Source organism: Bubalus bubalis, chromosome 11 (assembly GCF_019923935.1).
Source record: "Bubalus bubalis isolate 160015118507 breed Murrah chromosome 11, NDDB_SH_1, whole genome shotgun sequence".
Lineage (NCBI taxonomy): Eukaryota > Metazoa > Chordata > Mammalia > Artiodactyla > Bovidae > Bubalus > Bubalus bubalis.
The window spans coordinates 20,889,865-20,912,979 of NC_059167.1; the positions used below are offsets into that span (position 1 = coordinate 20,889,865).

General features: G+C 45.3%; 1 protein-coding gene and 1 non-coding gene across 3 annotated transcripts in view; one reads left to right on the forward strand and one right to left on the reverse strand.

The window, feature by feature from the left end:
• MAP3K9 (mitogen-activated protein kinase kinase kinase 9) overlaps window positions 1-23,115 on the forward strand; it is an 88,076-nt gene that overhangs the window by 51,074 nt on the left and 13,887 nt on the right. For both annotated transcript variants that reach the window (XM_025295272.3, XM_025295273.3), the window contains exons 4-8: window positions 9,899-10,047; window positions 10,978-11,153; window positions 16,578-16,818; window positions 19,248-19,370; window positions 21,081-21,234. In XM_025295272.3, coding sequence (XP_025151057.2) covers window positions 9,899-10,047; window positions 10,978-11,153; window positions 16,578-16,818; window positions 19,248-19,370; window positions 21,081-21,234 — 843 coding nt within the window. The remainder of the gene's footprint in view (window positions 1-9,898; window positions 10,048-10,977; window positions 11,154-16,577; window positions 16,819-19,247; window positions 19,371-21,080; window positions 21,235-23,115) is intronic.
• TRNAQ-CUG lies at window positions 4,254-4,326 on the reverse strand. The gene has a single exon. It is a non-coding gene; the product is annotated as a tRNA-Gln (tRNA).

Here is a 23,115-nt window from a genome sequence, read left to right on the forward strand (position 1 = left end):
GAGATGAAATTGCCAACATCCGCTGGATCATGGAAAAAGCAAGAGAATTCCAGAAAAACATCTATTTCTGCTTTATTGACTATGCCAAAGCCTTTGACTGTGTGGATCACAAGAAACTGTGGAAAATTCTGAAAGAGATGGGAATACCAGACCACCTGACCTGCCTCTTGAGAAACCTATACACAGGTCAGGAAGCAACAGTTACTGGACATGGAACAACAGACTGGTTCCAAATAGGAAAAGGAGTACATCAAGGCTGTATATTGTCCCCCTGCTTATTTAACTTATATGCAGAGTACATCATGAGAAACGCTGGACTGGAAGAAACACAAGCTGGAATCAAGATTGCCGGGAGAAATATCAATAACCTCAGATATGCAGATGACACCACCCTTATGGCAGAAAGTGAAGAGGAACTCAAAAGCCTCTTGATGAAGGTGAAAGTGGAGAGTGAAAAAGTTGGCTTAAAGCTCAACATTCAGAAAATGAAGATCATGGCATCCGGTCCCACGACTTCATGGGAAATACATGGGGAAACAGTGGAAACAGTGTCAGACTTTATTTTTCTGGGCTCCAAAATCACTACAGATGGTGACTGCAGCCATGAAATTAAGACGCTTACTCCTTGGAAGGAAAGTTATGACCAACCTAGATAGCATATTCAAAAGCAGAGACATTACTTTGCCAACAAAGATCCGTCTAGTCAAGGCTGTGGTTTTTCCTGTGGTCATGTATGGATGTGAGAGTTGGACTGTGAAGAAGGCTGAGCGCCGAAGTTGATGCTTTTGAACTGTGGTGTTGGAGAAGACTCTTGAAAGCCCCTTGGACTGCAAGGAGATCCAAGCAGTCCATTCTGAAGGAGATCAGCCCTGGGATTTCTTTGGAAGGAATGATGCGCTTTGCTGAAACTCCAGTACTTTGGCCACCTGATGCGAAGAGTTGACTCATTGGAAAAGACTCTAATGCTGGGAGGGATTGGGGGCAGAAGGAGAAGGGGAAGACAGAGGATGAGGTGGCTGGATGGCATCACTTACTCGATGGATGTGAGTCTCAGTGAACTCCAGGAGTTGGTGATGGACAGGGAGGCCTGGTGTGCTGCGATTAAGGGGGTCACAAAGAGTCGGACACAACTGAGTGATCTGATCTGATCTGATCTGATCTAGTTGTCCCAGCACCACTTGTTAACAGGACTGTTTTTTTCCTTATTGAATTGTCTTGACATCCATGTCGAAAAGCAGTTCACTACAATGTAAGAGTTTATTTCTGGACTCTCACTTCTACTCCATTGATCTATGTGTCTACCATTATGCCAATGTCACCTGGTTTTTAAGTACTATAGCTTTCTACCTGCAATGCAGGAGACCCGGGTTCGATTCCTGGGTTGGGAAGATCCCCTGGAGAAGGAAATGGCAATCCACTCCAGCACTCTTGTCTGGAAAATCCCATGGACGGAGGAACCTGATAGGCTACAGTCCATGGGGTCGCAAAGAGTCGGACATGACTGAGCGACTTCACTTTTCATAGCTTTGTAGTAAGTTTTGAAATTAGGAAGTGTGAGTCTTCCAACTTTCTTCTTTTTCAAGATTATTTTGGCTATTTGGATCTCTTCAGTTTCCACATGAATTTTAGCATTTTTTTGTCCATTTCTGAAAAGCAGGCAGCTAGAATTTTGTAAGGATTGTGTTAAATCTTTAGACCACCTTGGGGAGTATTGCCATCTAAGTAATACTAAGTCTTCCAATCCATGAATATGGGATATCTTTCTATTTATTTAGACCTTCTTTAATTTCTTTCAATGATGCTTTACAGCTTCTGAATATTGAATCTTATTTTCATGCACATTAATTACAGGGTGAAGTAGCTATTGTGAAGAAAAGAGTATTTGACCAGATCTTATAAGGTTAAGCTATATCCTGATATTCAACTGTTTTTGACCTACAAAAACAGCAGTTTCATACACTTCAACTTAACACTTTCATTGCTTGACTGTTGGCTAATTAGATTAGTTGACGTATTAAGCTAATTGGCTGTTACAAAGAGACCTACAATGAAAGAAATGTATTTCTTTTTCAAGGAGTAGTCCAGCCTGTCCAAACTGGTGGAACAGCTGTGTACCTTGAGATCGTTTAGGAACTCAGATTCTTTCAGGATCCCTCAGCATGTTGTTCTCATCTGAACAGTTACATCTGAGTGACAGTTACTTCTGCAGAAGTATTGTATTTATATCCCACAGAAAAGGAGAAAGAGGGCTTACCATGGCAAGCAGCTTGTCTTTAATTTGGAGATGACTCCAAAAGTAGGTATTATTATTTCCATTTTACAGATGAGGTAACTGAGGCTTAGATGATTGAACTTAGTTGCCTAGGTTCACCCAGGTGGTAGAGGTAAAGCTGTGATTTGAACTAGATATGTGACTCTTGAAAATCTGTGCTTGCAGCCACTTCACCATCTGTGTACTCTTAATCCTGCACTTTGGGCACCCTCTTCCAGGGGGATTGGCCCATGGCCCATCATGCCTGAGACCTAGCAGGATGTCCCAAGAGGGCCAAAGCATGTCTAGGAACTCAGGACAAAGCTGGTTCCCAAACTCACTTATAATGTGTTACTCCTTCAAGAAATGTTTATTTAAAAATTATTTACTCTGTTATGACCAAGCAAGGTGTGCTCGCTTCCTGCTGCATAATGGAAAGACCTAACACCAAAACTTTTGCAGAGGGAAAAAGTTTTTATTGTAGGGCAGCCAAGCAGGAAGCAGTGCTCAGATCTGTCTCCCTAATCGATCGATCCAATTGATCCAATACTTTGGCCACCTGATGTGAAGAGGCACGTCATTGGAAAAGACCTTGATGCTATAGGAAAGATGGAGGGCAGGAGGAAAAGGGGATGACAGAAGATGTGATGGTTGGATGGTTGGATCACCAACTCAATGGACATCAATCTGAGCAAACTCCAGGAGATGGTAAAGGACAGGGAAGCCTGGTATACTGCAGTCCATGGTCACAAAGAGTTGGACATGACTTAGTGACTAAATAACAACAAATCAATCAGCTGTTGAGTGAGATATTTATGTGGAAGTAGGGAATAAGAGAGGAAGGGACTGGGAAATGATTGGTGGAAAGTGATTTTGAGTTTCTGGAGTTCTCTGCACAGTCTTGACTGCTCTTCATGCCTGTGCAAATTCAGGAGGCTTCCTTACATTACGTGAGGTGGATTTTCAGCCTGTAATGTGTGAGGTTCATTATCTAAGTTCACTATTGGTTGTCCTAGTCCCTCAATGTGCCTTGAAGGAGGCTCTCAGCAGGTTGTTTTCTGTATCTGTGGTTTCCCTGGTTTTCTGCAAAACAAGCTTGATATCCTCCAGGTATCATTTTATTCCTATCTCGATTCTACCTTATGGGCCTTGAGTGCAGGAGGTAATGGTATGGTTTCAGTGTCAGATGCTGGGCTGAGCCTGAGTCCAGCCACCTTCCCTTGCGCTCTCCTACCTTGCCTTCACTCTGCTGAACTCGTCCAGGGCCTTGGGCCTCTGCAGTTGCCAGGTGCCCAGGGCCAGCAGAGTGCATCTCACTGTTCTTCAAGGATAGTTCTCTGGACCTCTTCCAGGCTGTGATAGGGCGTAGGATGAGAATGGCCCAGACTCTCTCAAGAAGACATTCTTACCCTCTGATTGTGCTGTGCAGGGAGGGCAGTGGTGATAGTCGGAGGGCATCCTCCCATGGTGACTCCTTGCCTGTGGTGTGTAGGATGAGGTGGGGCATTTTGTTAATTATTTTAAGTTTTTTAAATGACAGAAGGAAAACATGTTCACTGCAGGGAAAAAAAAAATTAGAAAATATGGATAAACAAAAGATAAAAAGAAAGAAAAGAAGAAAATCACCCACAGCACACTTCTAAAGATAATCTATGATGACATTTTGGTGTATTTATTCCTGTTCTCATGATCACCCACCCGTCCCTTAAAATGGGATCATTTCTGTTTTGTAAGCTAACTTTTTGAATGTAATGCAGCATGAACATATTGCCTTTTTTTTTTTTTTTTTTGGTATTTATCCTTTTTTACATGAATGCTCATGCTTTTTTTAAAAAATGGTTATGTGTATTTTTTATGATTCTTGCTCTTTGGTTTTCTAATATTTATTTTTAAGTAACTTATGTATTTGGCTGTGCCAGGTCTTAGTTGTCACACACGGGATCTTTGGTTTGGGGCGTGTGGGATCTATGTGGAATCTTTAGTTGCAGCATGCGGGATCTAGTTCCCCAGCCAGGGATTGAACCTGGGTCGCCTGCATTCAGAGCACAGAGTCTTAGCCACTGGACCACCAGGGAAGTCCCCATATTGCCATGCTAATAAGTATTTATTATGTCAATAAATATATTAATGTGTATATTAGTAAATAAATTACTAAATATGTTGTCATTTTGAATGAGGGTCTGGTTAACAATAACAAGAGCAATTGTATGCTACCTCCCAGTTTGCAAAGTGCATTCACGTATGGTAGTTCAGTTGTCTTTGCCAAGATTATTGAACGGTCAGTGTGGTTCCTGCAACGTGGGGTCCCAGCTGATGACCAAGTGCAGGAGCCCATTCAAGGGACACTGTCTCCTTTTAGAGAGTGGACCCCTAAGCTGACAGTCTTAAAGTCCATGCAGGTTAATAAGAAAAACAGCCCTGGCCCAGGACAGGTGCAGAATTGCTGCACCTTTGGTTTGGAAGGTGTTCACTCTCGGCCTTTCCTTCACCCCTGCCCCACATCCAGCATTACCAGTGGAAAGGATTACTGCACCTCTGAAGGTGGTTAATGATTGACACAGGGTGCATTCCCGAGGGTTTGAGGTTGGGCTCTGAGGACTCTTGGGAAATTACTGGCAGCCCTGTGAGAGCTGGCAGTTCTCTCAGCGGAAGGGATGCTGAAGCAGAGTTCTAGCTGAGCTGGTACTGAGAGGCTACTTGTAAATGGTCTTGAACAGACTTCTTGACCTTCTCTTAACCCTGGGAGGGCAAGAAAATAGGCTAAACCCAAGGTAAATCATGTCTACCTCTCCCCGGGGGCTCAGATCCACTTAATGGGTGTTTCTCCAGTCCCCCTTTTAGACTCTTGTCCTGCCAAAGGAATACCAAACCTTCATTTGTATCACCCACCTTCTGTTATAAAAATACAGAGGAACATTGGCAGAGGAACACTTCGGTTAATTCATCCCCAGAAGGGCTCCTTCCCTGAATGCTAGTGCCCCTCCAGACGCTTTCTCATTTCAGGCCCTTTCCGTGGAGAAGCACGCAGCATTTTCCAGCAATAGGTGGCAGTTTCAGGATGCAGGGTAGTTATTGTTATTTGTCCCTTGCAACTCTTCTGTGAGGTGTTGGGATTGCCAGCTCTGTTACACAGTTGAGGAAACAGGTTTGGAGAGGCGAACTTGCTTTCTCGAGGTCACACGGCTGTAAGTGGTAAAGCAGGCATTTGACTTAAGTCTAAGTCTTTCTTGAGCAGCACTTCTCCCACTTTTCCTCGTTCTAGAGCCCTTCAGATGGAGTGGAATGCCCATGAACAAAGGACCAAGACAGGTGAGAGCAGAGCTGCCCTTGTGGAAGCTGGAGGGGAGGGTCCCTGGCTCCTCACGCTTCCAGGTGGCCTGAGACATCACCCTGGAGTAGAACTCAGTGTAAAAACCAGAGCAGGCGGGACTCGAGGACACAGACAGGATACGTTTGGATCTTTGAAAACACCCTATTTTTCCAGGTTATTAGGGTTGGGATATCGATTGTCTTTGCCTATACGGAAGAAAGGGGTTTGGGGAACATTGAGTTTTTATTCCTCAGACTAGAAGTAGGCAGTAGTGCCAGGAACACACACAGGAATGACTCTAGCGTGGAATCTAGGTAGCAGTGCCTAGAACTTGTAGAGGTCCCTGGATGGGTGCTGCCCAGTGTGGCTGCTGTCTGGATAAGTCACCTGAGAGGTTTGGCCGGAAGTGCCCTGGAGCAGTTCCTGATGATATTTGGGGCTGACTCTGCGGCACCTGGTGCAGCCTGCGGGACAGCCTGGCTGTGCCCTTGCTCCTACATCCACGCATCAGCTCATTCACTATGTGAGGGTGTAGGCATACCGGAGCCTGGGCAAGGCCCTGAGAAGGCAAAGGTTACGAACTGGTTGTCCCTGCCCTTTAGGAGACCACAGGCTGGTAAACAAACATCTGACGGGCTGAGTAACACGCCGGGGTGTCAGGGAAGGCTTCCTGAAGCGTCCAATTGTTCCCATCAGTCTCAGACTAAAATCCAACTTCCTGTCAGAACAAGACAAGACCTGTAAGTACCAGTCTACTAGGCTTTCCCCCCCACCCCCGTCAAAATACATGAAAAAAATGTATAGTATCTGGAGGGCTCACTGGGAGAAAGCCATTGTCCAAGGAAACTGGCCAGTCCACTCTGAGGGTCCCACTGTAGAGACCCCTGGGATGCCCTGGCACAGAGTTGGGCACGTTGCTTTCCTTTGGAGCCATGCCAGGCCACTTGGAGCCCTTTGAGGGCAAGTCCACACCCTTTTTTATGCTGATCCCTGGCCTCTCTACCTCCCTTAGCATAGTTTTGCTCAGGGTTTAGCTGCCCCCTGCCTCTGTCCTGGTCTGATGTAGGTGACCTTCCTTTGCGCCCTCATAGTATTTCTGTTGTGACATCTCTCTCTGTATTCTAAGCAGTGGTTTTTTTCTGTTCCTTTCTCTGATTTCTTTGTGGATAAGATCTGTGTATTTTTATCCTATATCCTAGTGCTTGGCATTGAGTTTGATGCATAGTAGATATTTAAAATGAATGAATAAATGGTGGTGCATTTGAATCAGATCTTGAAAGATAATTAGCAGAGTTTATCAAGCAGAAAAATGGTAGAAGGGCAGTCTAGGGAGAAAGAATTGAGAATTGGTCCAGGTCCACTATGACTTACTCTATATACGCCCTTAATAGATGTGGCTAAAACTTAACTTTCCTCATCTGAAAAAGGATAATATTTATCTTGCAGGTTTGTTGTAGGGATTCAAGATGACACTTGTAAATGTCTTAGCATGCTGTATGTACAAGGTAGCTGGTCAAATAGTTACTGGGTTTATTATTCTTTTTAAAATTAATATGTCTTCTTGTTCGTTATAAACTACCGATGAGTATTACCAAAAAATTGAGGTTTGTGTTGCAAATATAAGGAAAGCCCCTCTTCAACTGCTCATGGCCTCATGGTTTCTGTTCCTGAGTTATTCCTGGAAGGATTAAACACTACATGAGTTTGCCTGGTTGTGATTGTGAATTCATAGGATAATTATTCCACTACACTCTGTATTCCCGGTTCTCTAGACCCAAGGACAAATGAAAAGAAATTCTTCATGTGCACTTAGAAGGTAGGGAGGGAACTTGAAGCCTGCCCCGCTCCACCCCTGCAGTCCGCCCTTGTGAAACTTGCCCCTTTGAATTAGACAGAGTTCACTGTTATGGATGCACTCACGCTGGTCATGGGCAAGAATCTACTTAGCCTAATGGGCACTGAAAGAAATCTTTTGCAGGAACAAAATCTGTTTATTTCTGGTGGTCGTCTCTCTGCTTTTCTAAAGCTAAACAAACAATGTATCTGTTGCCATATAATCCAGCAGTCCCACTTCTGGGCATCAGATCAGATCAGATCAGTCGCTCAGTCATGTCCGACTCTTTGCGACCCCATGAATCGCAGCACGCCAGGCCTCCCTGTCCATCACCAACCCCCGGAATTCACTCAGACTCACGTCCATTGAGTCGGTGATGCCATCCAGCCATCTCATCCTCTGTTGTCCCCTTCTCCTTCTGCCCTCAATCCCTCCCAGCATCAGAGTCTTTTCCAATGAGTCAGCTCTTCGAATGAGGTGACTTTCCTTCCAAAGAAATCATTCCTTCCAAAGAAATCCCAGGGCTGATCTCCTTCAGAATGGACTGGTTGGATCTCCTTGCAGTCCAAGGGACTCTCAAGAGTCTTCTCCAACACCACAGTTCAAAAGCATCAATTCTTTGGTGCTCAGTCTTCTTCACAGTCCAACTCTCACATCCATACATGACCACAGGAAAAACCATAGCCTTGACTAGACGAACCTTTGTTGGCAAAGTAATGTGTCTGCTTTTGAATATGCTTCTGGGCATATACCCAGACAAAACTGTAAGTTGAAAAGATACATGCACCCCTATGTTCAAAGCAGCACTGTTTACAGTAGCCATGGAAACAACCCACATGCCCATCAAGAGATGATTGGTTTAAGAAGGTGTGTGTGGTATACATATTCAATGGACTATTACCTGGCCATTAAAAAGAATGAAGTAGTGCCATTTGCAGCAACATGGATGGACCTAGAGATTATCATACTAAGTGAAGTAAGTTAGAAAGAGAACGACAAATACTATATATCTCACTTATACATGGAATCTAAAATATGACACAAATGAACATATCTACTAAATAAAAACAGACTCACAGATGTAGAAAACAGATTTGTAGTTGCCAAAGGGGAGGCGAGTTTTGGATTAGCATTACAAGCCATTATATATAGGATGGATAAACAACAAGGTCCTACTGTATGGGCTTTCCAGGTGGCTCAGTATTATAGAATCGGCCTGCCAATGCAAGAGACATGGGTTTGATCCCTGGGTTGGGAAGATTCCCCTGGAGAGGAAATGGCAACCCACTCCAGTATTCTTGCCTGGAAAATCCCATGGACAGAGGAGCCTGGTGGGCTGCAGTCCATGAGGTCAAGTTGGACATGACCTGGTAACTGAGCACACACACGCACTGTATAGCACAGGAAACTATATTCAATATACTGTGATAAACCATAGTGGAAACAAATATGAAAAAGTATACATGTGGGTGTGTGTGTGTGTGTATTATTAAAAAGCAAATACTTTGCCAACAAAGGTCCGTCTAGTCAGAGCTGTGGTTTTTCCACTGGTCATGTATGGATGTGAGAGTTGGACTATAAAGAAAGCTGAGTGCCGAAGAATTGATGCTTTTGAATTGTGGTGTTGGAGAAGACTCTTGAGAGTCCCCTGGACTGCAAGGAGATCCAACCAGTCCATCCTAAAGGAGATCAGCCCTGGTTGTTCATTGGAAAGACTGATGTTGAAGCTGAAACTCCAATCCTTTGGCCACCTGATGGGAAGAGCTGACTCATTTGAAAAGACCCTGATGCTGGGAAAGATTGAGGGCAGGCAGAGAAGGGGATGACAGAGGATGAGATGGTTGGATGGCATCACCGACTCAATGGAGATGAGTTTGAGTAAACTCCGGGAGTTGGTGATGGACAGGGAGGCCTGGCATGCTGCAGTCCATGGGGTCACAAAGAGTTGGACATGACTGAGCGACTGAACAGAACTGAATAACTTTGCTATACAGTAGAAATTAAATACAACATTGTAAACCAACTATACTTACATAAAATTTAAAAGAAAATAATATATCTGGTGATTAAAGGTAAAGTTTTCTTAAAGCAGAAAAAAATATATTCCTGGGAGCCTTCCTCTTCATCCAGTTTATTACATTCACAATAGCAACCACAGAATAGCTGTGGCCCTTGAGCAATGATTTAAACAATAGAGCATTCATTTCATGATAGCCTTGTCCAACTGCTCATGTTATTCGCACTTCACAGATGAGGAATTTGAAGAATAAGACTTTGAAACCGAGTATGGTTGACTCCAGAGTTTTTGCTTATAGCCAGTAGGGCTTTTTGCTTATAGCCAGTAGGGCTTGGCCTCCCTTTTGTATTATGGCAGTATGTCTGTTCCGTTAGTCTCCCTACATGTTAGAGAAGATGTGGGGTGCTCATCAAAGCCTCATGAGCTGTTCCAGTGAAGTTAGAGCTGTGGCTCATTGTGTGGCTTCTGTCTTCTTCCTCTCCCTAGCTATGGGGTGCTGCTTTGGGAGCTCCTGACTGGTGAGGTGCCCTTCCGGGGAATCGATGGCTTAGCAGTCGCTTATGGAGTGGCCATGAACAAGCTTGCCCTTCCCATTCCTTCTACATGCCCGGAACCTTTTGCCAAACTCATGGAAGGTGAGTGACCCCTGGCTGGAACAAAACTGGAGACTGTTTGACCTTTCTGTCAGCACTGGGTAGCCTGTGGCCAGTTCTGCATGACCAGTAACTGCAAGAGGAGGTGAAGCAGGAGTCACTCCAGGAGGAATCCTAAAGATGGTTACAGGAGTTAGCTCAGGTGATATCAGCACCCTCCTGTACTGGTGTCCCCACGTCCCTCCTGTCCATCTAGTGACTATGGAACTTAACTTAGAAACCAAAGGCTGCTATCCAGTGCTTTGGTATTTTAGTGAATGCAAAATAAGAATAGTAGCTTTTATTTCAAGACCTCTGAGTGTCTTATGTGTAGAAATGAAGAAGATCTAAGAAGAGAGAAATTCTAAAAGTCATCTAGTTAGGCCCTATGATTTTTATCAGTGAGAAACCCTAAGCTGAGAGAGGTTAAATGGATAGGTAGCCCCTCCATTAGTTAGGGACTGAGCTGCGAGTAGACAGAATTCACTTTTTCTGGGCCCCCTGCTTGTGCTTTTCATCTCATCAGCACATCGAGGAGGGGAAGGGTAGCTCATTTATTTATGGGAAATTGAGGCCCAAAGTGTAACTACCCATTGTCACACCTGGAATCATGTATTATACTAACTTGATAAACTGTGGTTGTTGTACTTTAAGCAAGAAAACTCTTTGGACTTGCCTTTCTTCTGCTAAATGAGTAGAACAGAGTGGGTGCAGGGTTGCTGTGTTGTGTTTCCAGTTTCACTCCTGCTGACTGTGATGCTGGGCAGCTTGCTTTACCTCCTGAGCCCTGTTGGGGGTTCCCTCAATGCCAGTTTCTCTGTTTCTGGAAGAAGAAATAAGAGGTGGTTTTCTGTCAGATGAGGTCACATGACATCCTAAGTATTCCGTCTGCCTCTGTCAATTCATGCTTCCTGACTCGTGTGCTCCATGCAGATTGCTGGAATCCCGACCCCCATTCACGCCCATCTTTCACGAGTATCCTGGACCAGCTAACTACCATAGAGGAGTCTGGTTTCTTTGAAATGCCCAAGGACTCCTTCCACTGCCTGCAGGATGACTGGAAACACGAGATTCAGGAGATGTTTGACCAACTCAGGGCCAAAGAAAAGGTAAGAAAGAGAAGCAGAAGGCATGTGTTGACTCAGTGGACCTTCTCCACTGGGGCCTCTGAGCAAGACTGTGATGCGGCCACCTTCCTGCTTGGTTTGTGATATCAAAGCAGCTTTTTCCTTCCTGGCTTTATGTGGAGTGTTCTCCAGGACTCAGGTGTGACCTGAAACGATAAGAGAGTTTTTCTCTCTTTTGGGAATGTGGTAGGAATAAGTGGAGGAGGGCATGGCAACCCACTCCAGTATTCTTGCCTGGAGAATCCCATGGACAGAGGAGCCTGGTGGGCTACAGTCCACAGGGTCACAAAGAGTTGGACATGACTGAAGCAACTGACCGAGCATGCACTCACAGGAATAAGTAAGGGAAGTCATAAGCCCAAAGCTCTCCTTGCAGAGTATCTACTTCACTGTCCAAACTGGAGGAGGAGCACCACTGGGCAAATACCAACAGGATGTCTCAGTCTGGCGGCTGGACAGATTACGAGAAGGTTCTAGAAAGGTGTCTTGATTCTGCAATGGACTCGTCAAAGGGGGTTAACAGGATATAGGGATACTTGAACACTGAGAACAGTTATCAGAACATCCTGCCAGTGTCTTTGGGGATCAGGATCAGAAACAGCACATGGGCTAAAAATACCATGAGTCTCAAATTATTTGGCATGTTTCATGTTTTTATGGAAAGGGCTCAAAGGCTGAACCAACTGAGGAGTTCAGAGACTCATAGCCCATTAGAGATCTGCCTTTTTGTTTTGGTGACCGTTCTCTGAATGGCCCCGTTTTATGCCGTAGTGTCTAGCTAACAGTCAGGGTCCACACGGAGGAAGCTAATCCAAATCAAAGCAGTTATGTTGCTTGTTCCTCAGAACCTGCAGCTCGGGGCACGAGGGATGTCCATGGGTAGACTTGGTTAATTTCTTCTTTCCATTCTCACTCCCCACTGTGGAAATTCGGAAAGCAATGTAATAGTAGTGTCTAAAATTGTCTTCATGGCTTCCCAGTTCTTTCACTTGCAAGGTCTGAAGAGACCTTTTCATCCGTTTTATCCAGGAGTCTTATGGCCTCTGCTACAGCATGTAGGGCAGGTGTTATTAACTTTTGCATCTCAGAGCTGAAGATCAGTATCTATCTAAAGTCATACAACTAGTAAGTGAGGAGGCAGAATCTTGAACCAGGGCCTTCTGGTTCCAAAACCATCTCTTCTTTCCAATATCATCATTGTTCCCTAAGCAAATAACTTAAAAATCATTTCCAGAGCTGATCTGAAGATGTAAATGTTTTGCTGCAACGTAGCAATCCTAAGCAGAGAAGGCAATGGCACCCCACTCCAGTACTCTTGCCTGGAAAATCTCATGGATGGAGGAGCCTGGTGGGCTGCAGTCCATGGGGTCGCTAAGAGTCAGGCACGACTGAGTGACTTCCCTTTCACTTTTCACTTTCATGCATTGGAGAAGGAAATGGCAACCCACTCCAGTGTTCTTGCCTGGAGAATCCCAGGGACAGCGGAGCCTGGTGGGCTGCCGTCTATGGGGTCTCACAGAGTCGGACACGACTGAGGTGACTTAGCAGCAGCAGCAATCCTAAGCCTGGTTTTGTTGTTTAGTCGTGTCTGACTCTGTGTTTAGTTGTGTCTGACTCTGTGGTCCCATGGACTGTAGCCCACCAGGCTCCTCTAATTCTCTCTATGGAATTTCCTGTCTGTGGAATTTCCCAGTCAAGAACAGTGGAGTGGGTTGCCATTTTCTTCTTCAGGGTATCTTCACAGATCAGGGATCAAACTCATGTCTCCTGCATTGGCAGGTGGATTCTTTACCACTGAGCCACCAGGGTACTCTTTGGCAAGTCAAGGAGCATTCTGCAGGGGGATGCAATGAGCTTGTGACAATTCTTTAGCTGGGAGAGGGGGTGGATCCTCACTGACCATTGAGCAGAATGATTAAAAGAGACTGTTCCAATTACTAATTATATTCCAACTAGAAGAATCCCAGAGTTCCTGACCTTTTTTGAATCATTAACTCCTGTTTTTTTTGTTTTTTTTTAAATTTATTTTTTATTGAAGTGTAGTTGAATTATGGGCTATCCTGGTGGCTCAGTGGTAAAGAATCCACCTGCCAATGCAGGAGACTCAGGTTCGATCCCTGGGTTGGGCATATCCCCTGGAGAAGGGACTGGCAACCCACTCCAGTATTCTTGCCTGGAGAATTTCATGGACAGAGGAGCCTGGCAGGCTAGAGTCCGTGGGGTCACAAAAGAATCGGACACAACTTAGTGACTGAACTACAAAAACAAATTGAATTACAGTGTTGCATTTGTTACTGCTGTACAGCAAAGTGATGCAAGTATACATGTGTGTATATATATGTATGTTTATATTCTTTTTCATATTTTTTCCACTATGGTTTATCACAGGATATTGAATATAGTTCTATGATTATTTCTTTTGATTGATGACACTATAAGGGTACCAACCAGTAAGAAAAATGCAAGCTGGATTTTGTCAGAAAGTAGATACTAGGAAAAGTCAAACCAGTTCTCATAATAGCTAACACGTGTAGAGCATGGGCTATACGCCATGCTCTAAGTAATTTATATGAATTCTTACATAATCTTGCATAAAAAGCTAGTAATTGTTTTAGGTAATACAACCCTGTGATGTTGGTGCTGTTACCTCTGTATTAAATGCGATGCTCATTTTAACTTGCCCAAGGCCACAGATTCAACCACTCTGTTTTGGAGTCCTTGCATTGAGTGTGGATGCCTCTCCATTATAAGTCTTGGAGTTCAACAAGTGAGGGTAAAGATAGATGATGAGCTTTCTCTCTGGAGAGATTCCTCTTAAATCATTGTATGTGAAAGATGTGATTTATATAGTACGGAGTTGATGCTCAAATAGATGTTTCACAAGAAGGGGATTTACCATGTTGGAGGGGTTCCAGGTATATGGTGCCATAGGCCAGTACTCCATAAATGGCCTGGTTTCCCATATAGTTCACTCTTCAGGTTAGCTCAACCTGCTGCTCCCTTGTATGTGAGGATGGATTGTTTTCTGGGCTGGGGTTCGAATTCCCTTAAAGAAAGGAGTTTAGACCCAAGCCATTCCTTAGACAAAAGCATGTAGGAGAGAGGCTTTAGGAAGGCTGAGAGTAGCTTGAACTAATTTTAGCTTTCCCATTTAGCAGCAAAATAACCAACCAAGAATAATTTTTCTGAATCTTCTATGTGTTTTTGTTCTGATGGTGAAAACAAGAAAGCCAAGGGTTTGGAGGACACATAGCAGTCAATCTGTTCATCAAAGAAGAAGTTCAGAAGTTCAAGCTCATTTCTCAGGCACTTGTGATGAATCCATATTACCATAAAGAAGGGTTGCGTTTATAACATTGTCTTCTCCTCTCCTTATTTCTTTCGTTCATTCATTGACTCAGTAGTTAATCAGCAACTACTGAGAATCTACCCTGTACCAGCCAAACTTCAAAGTGCTCACCCTCTTCTTTCTATTCTTTTTGTCACTTCAACGGTCATTAGCAGGTATTCTTGCGAACAGAAGGCAAGTTGAATGAAACAGTCCTTTCATCAGAATATTTTATTCCCATTTTGCCTCTGTTCTGTCTTCTGTTCTCTGCCTGCTGCTCTGCTTCCCCAGTATGTGTTTACATACTTTTTTTCTAGCCCTGGGTTCCATTTCTATATTTTTATCTAGAGCAGAATGACTTCTTAGAGTGGAGCATTTCATTGAGAATTTTAAGTTCCAATCACAGGAGTGTTGCTCTGACTGCTTTATTGCGGGGGGGAAGTCCCCCCTTTCTAGACCTGGTTCTCTCAGGTTGTTGACATGAAAGCTTCTGAAGTTTTAACCCTCTGCTCCCACCCCATTTCAATCCTGAAAGTAAAAGTGTTTGTCGCTCAGTGATGTCCGACTCTTTGCATCCCCGTGGACTGTAGCCTACCAAACTCCTCTGTCTGTGAAATTCTCCAGGCAAGGATAGTGGAGTGAGTTGCCATCCCTTCTCCAAGAGATCTTCCCGACCCAGGAATTGAACCTGCATCTCTTGTGTCTCCTGCATTGGCGGGTGGGGTTCCTTACCAGTTGAGCCACAGCCTTTTTTCACTTCATCATGGGCCTACAGTAACCAGTGTTAATAGTTTAGAATCTATAAAGTTGTTTACAGATGCTTTATTGTTTTTCCTGGGTTCTCTCCTATTTCCTGATGCTGTAATCTCCCACCTCTTCCTAGGAACTCCATGCTGAGTTCATTTATAAATTCACACAGAAGGACAAAGGGAAGGCAAGGAAGAGGTTCTGCGCCCCCAGTGTGGTGGTGTTTCTAGAGCAAGTGCCTGGCAAAGTCTTCAGGAGATGTTCTTGCTTCTCTTTGCTGGGCTGTCTCCGTCCCTCTAGAGCACATGGTTGCCCTTTAAGATAAGATGCAAGTTTCAACCACATGCCTCAGTGGATTCACTCACCAGGTGAACCAAGATTTAGATGACATGCCTCACCAACCTTTTGAACAGCCACTCTGGGAATGTATTTATTTTTATTTGCACATTAGATGATCCCTGGAGTGTGACTTATTTATAGCTGGCTCATTTTTAAGCTAGATTACCTTAAGTTGGCTCTGGTTTTTAAAAAATTTCCTTTATGTAACAGAGAAAAAAAATCAAAATAGAACCGAGACTATGAAAGTTAAGTCCATGATTATGATTATATGATCATCACCATATGATTATGATTATATTTTCTACCTAAACTTTGTTGTTTTTCCTGGTCACAGATAATTTTAATCAACCAGTCAAGATGATGTTATTATTCACTCCCTAAGCCATGTCCAACTCGTTGTGACCCCATGGATGCAACATGCCGGACTTCCCTCTCCTTCACTATCTCCTGGAGTTTGCTCAAACTCATATCCATTGAGTCAGTGATGCCATCCAACCATCTCATCCTCTATCGCCCCTTTCTCCTCCTGCCTTCAATCTTTCCCAGCATCAGGGTCTTTTCCATGAGTCGGCTCTTCGCATCAGGTGGCCAAAGTATTGGAGCTTCAGCTTCAGCATCAGTCCTTCCAATCACTATTCAGGGTTGATCTCCTTTAGGTTTGACTGGTTTGATCTCCTTGCAGTCCAAGGGACTCTCAAGAGTCTTCTCCAGCACCAGGAACTCTCAGCCCCCTTCTGCAGGGCTTGGCCTGTGGCTACCCTAGCTGTGTACTCAGAATGTCTCTTCTGAGCCTGTCTTCCCTTACCATTTGGGTGGTCAGGTGTTCATTTGCCAACTAGCTATCCAGCACCCCCATCTCCTCCAGAGAGTGAAGTGTGGGGCATTAGAGGAGAGCTGTCCAGGTTGCCGTGAGCACTGCTCTCCCAGGGGTGAGCCCTCCCACTGCCCCAGGGGGTGCCCCCTTCTCTCTGATGGTTCTACCTGCCCGGCAGGAGCTACGCACCTGGGAGGAGGAGCTGACGCGGGCCGCGCTCCAGCAGAAGAACCAGGAGGAACTGCTGCGGCGTCGGGAGCAGGAGCTGGCAGAGCGGGAAATCGACATTCTGGAACGAGAGCTCAACATCATCATCCACCAGTTATGCCAGGAGAAGCCCCGGGTCAAGAAGCGCAAGGGCAAGTTCAGGAAGAGCCGGCTGAAGCTTAAGGATGGAAATCGCATTAGCCTCCCTTCTGGTTGGTACCCGGGAGACCTGGGGGAGGGCTTCCCAGGTGAGGCTAGTGTAAAGAACCCGCCTGCCAATGCAGGAGACGTAAGACCAGTGGGTTCGATCCCTGGGTCAGGAAGATCCCTTGGAGGAGGGCATGGCAACCCACTCCAGTATTCTCGCCTGGAGAATCCCCAGAGACAGAGGAGCCTGGTGGGCTACAGTCCATGGGGCCACAAAGAGTCAGATACAACTGAAGCAACTGAGCATGCATGACCTGGGGGAAGCATGAGTGGACTGAGGGGCTCGTGCGGCAGGGGGTCTGTAGGAACCAGGGACTGGGCTCAGAAACGTGAGACCCCGGGTTCCTTATAGAGCTGGTTGGAAACCCCAGGTTCTATTCCAGGGAAAGCCTGGCCTGCTGAGAAGCTTCACCCTTCCAAGGGGGATTTTGGAGTATGACTGCACACAGAACATGAGGGCAAGGCCATGACCGTGGCCAGCCCGACAGGCAGGCGTGGTCCAGTCTGCTAGAAAGCATGGCCATGCATACAGGCAATTCTTACTATAGGAAAACCTGGAGAATGAAGATGTCGTTGGGGTAAAAGAATCCCAGGGTGAGTGTGTGTATGTGCCTATGAGATAAGAAGACTCCTGGCTCTGCAAAATAACTCAGGGTTTCCATAATAATTAGTTCTCTGTGTGCAGTTGAGATTAGGATGAATGTTTAAGAATTTGATTTACACATAACCTTTCAGAAACACATTAGTTGAGCAAAGGTACATTTGCGGTAGGTACCACCTTGGGAAAAGGCAAAGAAATAAGAAACTATGAATTAGAGTCTCTGGAGCTTCACCATGGAAGGAGGTGAGTACTCAAGTGTGTGTTTATGTAGATAAAAAAGTTCATTGTATTCTGAGCCTGTCAGTCCCCAGGAAGCAGGCTTATTAGAAGTATAAGGAATCAAGGGAAAATAGTGTAACAGGAGCAGTAGTAGATGATTTTAAGCACTGGGATGGTGGCTTAGGTACAGACAAGAGAATCCACTTAGTGAAATTCAGTGAGTGTTGCTGCACATTTTTTTTTTCAGGCAACACAGAGTCTTTAAGCATCTCTGGAGCAACATGTGCCAGCATCTTGATGTGTGCTAAGGAAGCAGATAGAAAAGCCATGGATCCCACCTCTAGGGAGATCACCGTCTAGAGGGGAAACCTAGGTGCCAACAGGCAGATCTTTATGATAAGCCCTTTGATAGATGGGGAGAATGAAGCCCAGAAACTCAGAGAATGTACATTTTACATTCCTCATGCTCTGATGTAAATGCTTTTGGAATAAACTGGAATTTGGACCATTAACTGCATCTCGCTCACTTTCTCAGGTTCCGTGGGTTAATCCTGTTACCCTGCCCTTAATGAGAAGCATCGGTCTCCCTGCTTTGGTCCCTGAGAAAAGGAGATGTGTACTAATAGATTATATGAGACAGAGTAGTTTATGTATTTTTTATTAGATTTCCTAGAATAATCAACTGGGCTTCCCCAATGACTCTGTGGGTAAAGAAGCCACATGCCATTCAGGAGACACAGGAGATGCGGGTTCTATCCCTGGGTCAGGAAGATCCCCTGGGAAAGGAAGTGGCAACCCACTCTAGCATTCTTGCCTGAAAAATCCCATGGACAGAGGAACTTGGCAGGCTACAGTCCAAAGGGTCGCAAAGAGTCAGACACAACCAAGTGACTAAGCACACACACACAGAATAATCGACAAGGTCTCATGATATTTTAAAAATTGATTCCAAGTAGGTACTTGCTGCCTCTATGTACATTATATGGACAGCTTTACGAAAACAGTCTAATGAAGTTCACTTGGGTAATGAAGCTTCCATCTCTGCATACATCCAGCCACCACATCCCTATGGAAAAAAGAAATGATTCTAAAAGAGAACATTTCCCAGTTGAAAAGGAGCTTCTCAGGACATAGCGCCCATCCCTCAAGGATGCCAGCAAGTGTCAGTTCTCTCATAGGAATTTTTTAAAACTGAAGTAGAGTTGATGTAAAATATTATACAAATTTCAGGTGCACACATAATGACTCACCATTTTTAAAGGTTATATTCCATTTATAGTTATTATAAAATCTTGGCTATACTTCCTGTTTCGGACCACATGTCCCTGTTGTTGTTTAGCTGCTAGTGTCCAGCTCCTTTGTGACCTCGTGGACTGTAGCCCACCAGGCTCCTCTGTCCATGGGATTTCCCAGGCAAGAATACTGGAGTGGGCTGCCACTTCCTTCTCCAGGGGATCTTCGCGATCCAGAGATCAAACCTTGAGTCTCCTGCATTGGCAGGCAGATTCTCTATTACTGAGCCACCAGGGGAGCCCATATATCCCTGTAGTTCATAAGAATTTGATGATGGGAAAATTCTAACACACACACATCTGTTTGTCTTCCCCCAAGCAGACTTCCAGCACAAGTTCACGGTACAGGCCTCGCCCACCATGGATAAAAGGAAGAGTCTGATCAACAGCCGGTCCAGTCCTCCTGCAAGCCCCACCATCATCCCTCGCCTTCGTGCCATCCAGTGTAAGTCTGTTTCCCAAATTAGCTGGGGCCAGAACACACCAGGGCACCCGTCCCCTGCTCTGTCCAGCCACAGACTGGTCAGGCTGGCTCCGTCATAACTCTGCCACCTCTCCTGGACAATATGTGTACACATGCACACGTGGGAGGGCTTCCTAGGTGTCGCTAGTGGTAAAGAACCCGCCTGCCAATGCAGGAGACCTCAGAGACGCAGGTTCAATCCCTGGGTTGGGAAGATCTCCTGGAGAAGGGCATGGCCACCCACTCCAGTATTCTTGCCTGGAAAACCCCAGACAGAGGAGCCTGGTGGGCTACAGTCCATAGTGTTGCAAAGAGTCAGACATGACTGAAGTGACTTAGCATGCTTGCACTCACATATGTATGCAGGCCCTTACCCCCCATTACCTCACCTCTCCGTGAACTTGGCCCTGCCTCCTCTACATTTCACTGTTAGCCAGATACCTACAGAGGGGTTTGTGGGTGTTGGCGGGATCTTTAGTGAATTACAGAGTAATTTGGGACGTGATGAAGGTACCCTGGACTTGGGATCTGGTATATTTAGGACTTGGGACCTCTGCCATATTTGGGGCATCATGGTGTTTCTTTGGTCCATGCTTCCTAGGAAGGGGCTTTGTCAAAGTGCAGGTTCCAAGGTAAACTTGCCAAATACTTTATAATAGTCCAAGTCTGAGCCAATTTTATTTTATGATGGTGTTTATTAAAAAGAAGTTAGGCATACCACACGTATATACATATATTCCTAGTGTGTGGGAGGGAGAGGTTGAAGGGGCATATGCCCTAATTTAAAGATAGAGAGATTTCATCCCAGAGAAAACCCCCCAAGACCTGAATTTTGGGCTTTCCTTGAAAAATCAAGTCAAATCAGTGGATTCTTTTTTTCATGTGCTCTGTATTTTGCCTCAGTCCCATTAACTCTTTGTTTTCTGATAACTGGCTCCTTCCATTCTCCCCTGGGGAAGGGAATGGCTACCCACTGCAGTATTCTTGCCTGGAGAATTCTATGGACAGAGGATCCTGGAGGGATATAGTCCATGGGGTTGTGGAGTCGAAGATGACTGAGCAACTAACACACTCCTTCTACTCATTGATGATATAAGGCCAGTCACTGAAGAATTTGGGTTTCAGCCCTTGCTCTAAGGTGTCAGGGTCAGGAGAAGGTTCCTCCTCCCCTCTCTGTTATATTTCTCCAGGCCTGTTGCTCCCAGTCTCTAACTTCCCTCTCCATAGTGTTGAACTCCTCACTTCCTTGCTTTCCAGCACTTTCTTACCAAAATTTCTTCACTTCTACATCATCTTTACTCCTTATCTCTCCCACCTACTTTCTCACCCCCTCCCCCCACATCATCCCCCAGGCCAATTCCCACCCACCCACCCCCAATAAAACATGTTCCCTAAGTCAGGTCTGTTTGGAGCTCTGGTGACTGGCTGGCCAGGGTTCCACCTTCCACTGGACTCGGAAGAATCTGGGTGGTTTTCCCACATTTGGCACTTTGAGGGCACAGAGTGAATGGTGGCTGGGAACTCCCTTACATGCCCGGCAGGCTCCACTTGGGCACAGAGTTGCTCACAAAGTCTGACTCTCCCACACCTGCAGCTCCAGTTATGTGAATGTGTGTGTCTGGTCAGGGAGAGGCTAGTTTAGGGGGACACCTCTCTGTTTTCCTAATCCCATTTGACCTTTATTATTCACAGTGACACCAGGCGAAAGCAGCAAAACCTGGGGCCGGAGCTCTGTGGTCCCTAAGGAGGAGGGGGAGGAGGAGGAGAAGAGGGCCCCCAAGAAGAAGGGGCGGACGTGGGGGCCAAGTACACTTGGTCAGAAGGAATTTGCCTCAGGAGACGAAGGGTAAGAGCCAGATGATGGGAAATCCTTTAAAAATGCGGCGTGAAATACCTTTTTCTCTGTTGTGTGTTTCACCTTGTTCAAAGAAATTACATGCCTCTTGATCTTTACAAGAAGGTTTTCTAATTGCCTTGTTCCCTGGAACCTCCTAGTTCAGGAGTTGGCACAGTTTTTTTCATAAAGGGCCCAGTAGGGAGTATTTTAGGCTTTGTGGGCCATGTGGTCTCCGTAGTAACTACTCAGCCCCACGAGGTGGTAATGCAGAAGCAGCCACAGACCATGGACAATATGTGAATGAATGAACATGGTTGTGTTCCAGTGAAACTGAACAAAAACAAGTGATGGGCAGGATGTAGCTCGTGAGTTAGTTTGCCGGCCCCTGGAGCATCCTGTTCCGAGGAGCAAGTAGCCCAAGCATTTGGCACGTGCGAGGAGTTCCGTCTGAGTGTGTTACTTACACCTGGCTCTTGTCCTTAAAGCATCTGCCCAGAGGAGAGAGAAGGAAAGGAGAGATGACAGGGCTCTTGAGCGGAGGCTTGTCCTAAACCAGAGGCAGGCAGAGCTACCCGGCCCTGGAGGTGCAGGCGGAGGTCACTCCAGGGCCACTAGCCCTTCTCTATGAGCCCACCCCATAACCACGCTGATGTGTGTGAGACCCCTCTGGACAAAGCACACAGCAGGCCCTGTTGCCTTGGACGTGCTCGTGTTCTCACTGTGGGTTTGTGGCCCACGGGTCCTCGTCTTTCATAGACCAGTTGATTGTAGCGTGGTAGCGAAGCGCATGAACGCTGACTCCAGGCTGCCTGGGTGTGAATCCCGACCCCTCCACACCCAGCAGTGGGGCCTTAGGTATCCTCATCTGTTAAATGGGGATTCTCTCCATACCCGTCTCATGGAGTTGACCCTGAGTAAGCTTATCTTTGAGAAGTCCCTTAAAAGGTGGGCTAGCTCATAGTAAACTTGCATAAATAAACATGTAAATACTTACTCTGATGATTCTTCCACGCTTCTCATGCAATTCTGCTTCATACCTGAAGAATGCACGTGATGGGCTATACTTCTTATTCTTGTGTTAGAATCTAGAACCATATTTCTTGACTTTTCCAAGTGTGAGGATAAGCAGCAGCCCTCTTCATCCTTTTTAGTGGCTTTCCAAAGAACTTCTAAGGTTGACTATTAGACTTAAAGGTGCCCTCAACCTGTAACTGGCCTTGGCCTTGGTATTTCTCTGAATACTAAGATTTCATGTCCAAAATCTATTTTGCTATGCTAGAAGGTGAAAATAAGTTTTGGTTCATGAAGGATGGACTCTTTGAAACCAGGCTTTGGAAATCACTAGTTACCTTGGAACAGAAAATTTAGATATGTAGGGCAGGCCTCCCTAAGCTGTATAAGAAATCAGTGATGGAGTCCCCTGGTTGCTCTGCTGTACTAAATTCTGCAAGTGCAAGCACTCCCCAGTCTGTCCCTTGAGCCTTGGCTAGAGCGGGGTTGAGCTGGGGCTGAGGAACCCAGTCACCCTGAGTCCCTTGGTATTTATGACATTAGTGTGATTCCAGGTAGGCTTTACCAGGTTGGCTACGGATCCCAACAGTCTCTCTGGTTCTGTTTCATTTCAGTGTATTTTTTGTCTTGCCAGTAAATTCACTGCATTTCAACATTACACAAAACATTAACTTTAGAGTTTTCTTCCTCCTTACATATATTTGCCCTCAAAACTTTTGAAACAGTTCAAAATATGTGACTTAATTTTTCATGATTATCAATTCCTCTGAAGAAGTAAAATCTCAGGAAAAGACTTAATGTTGGGAATTTTTGAGAGCCTCCGTATGATACTGTTTCTAATGTTAGTTCCTGTTGAATGAAGAAAATATATAATGACAA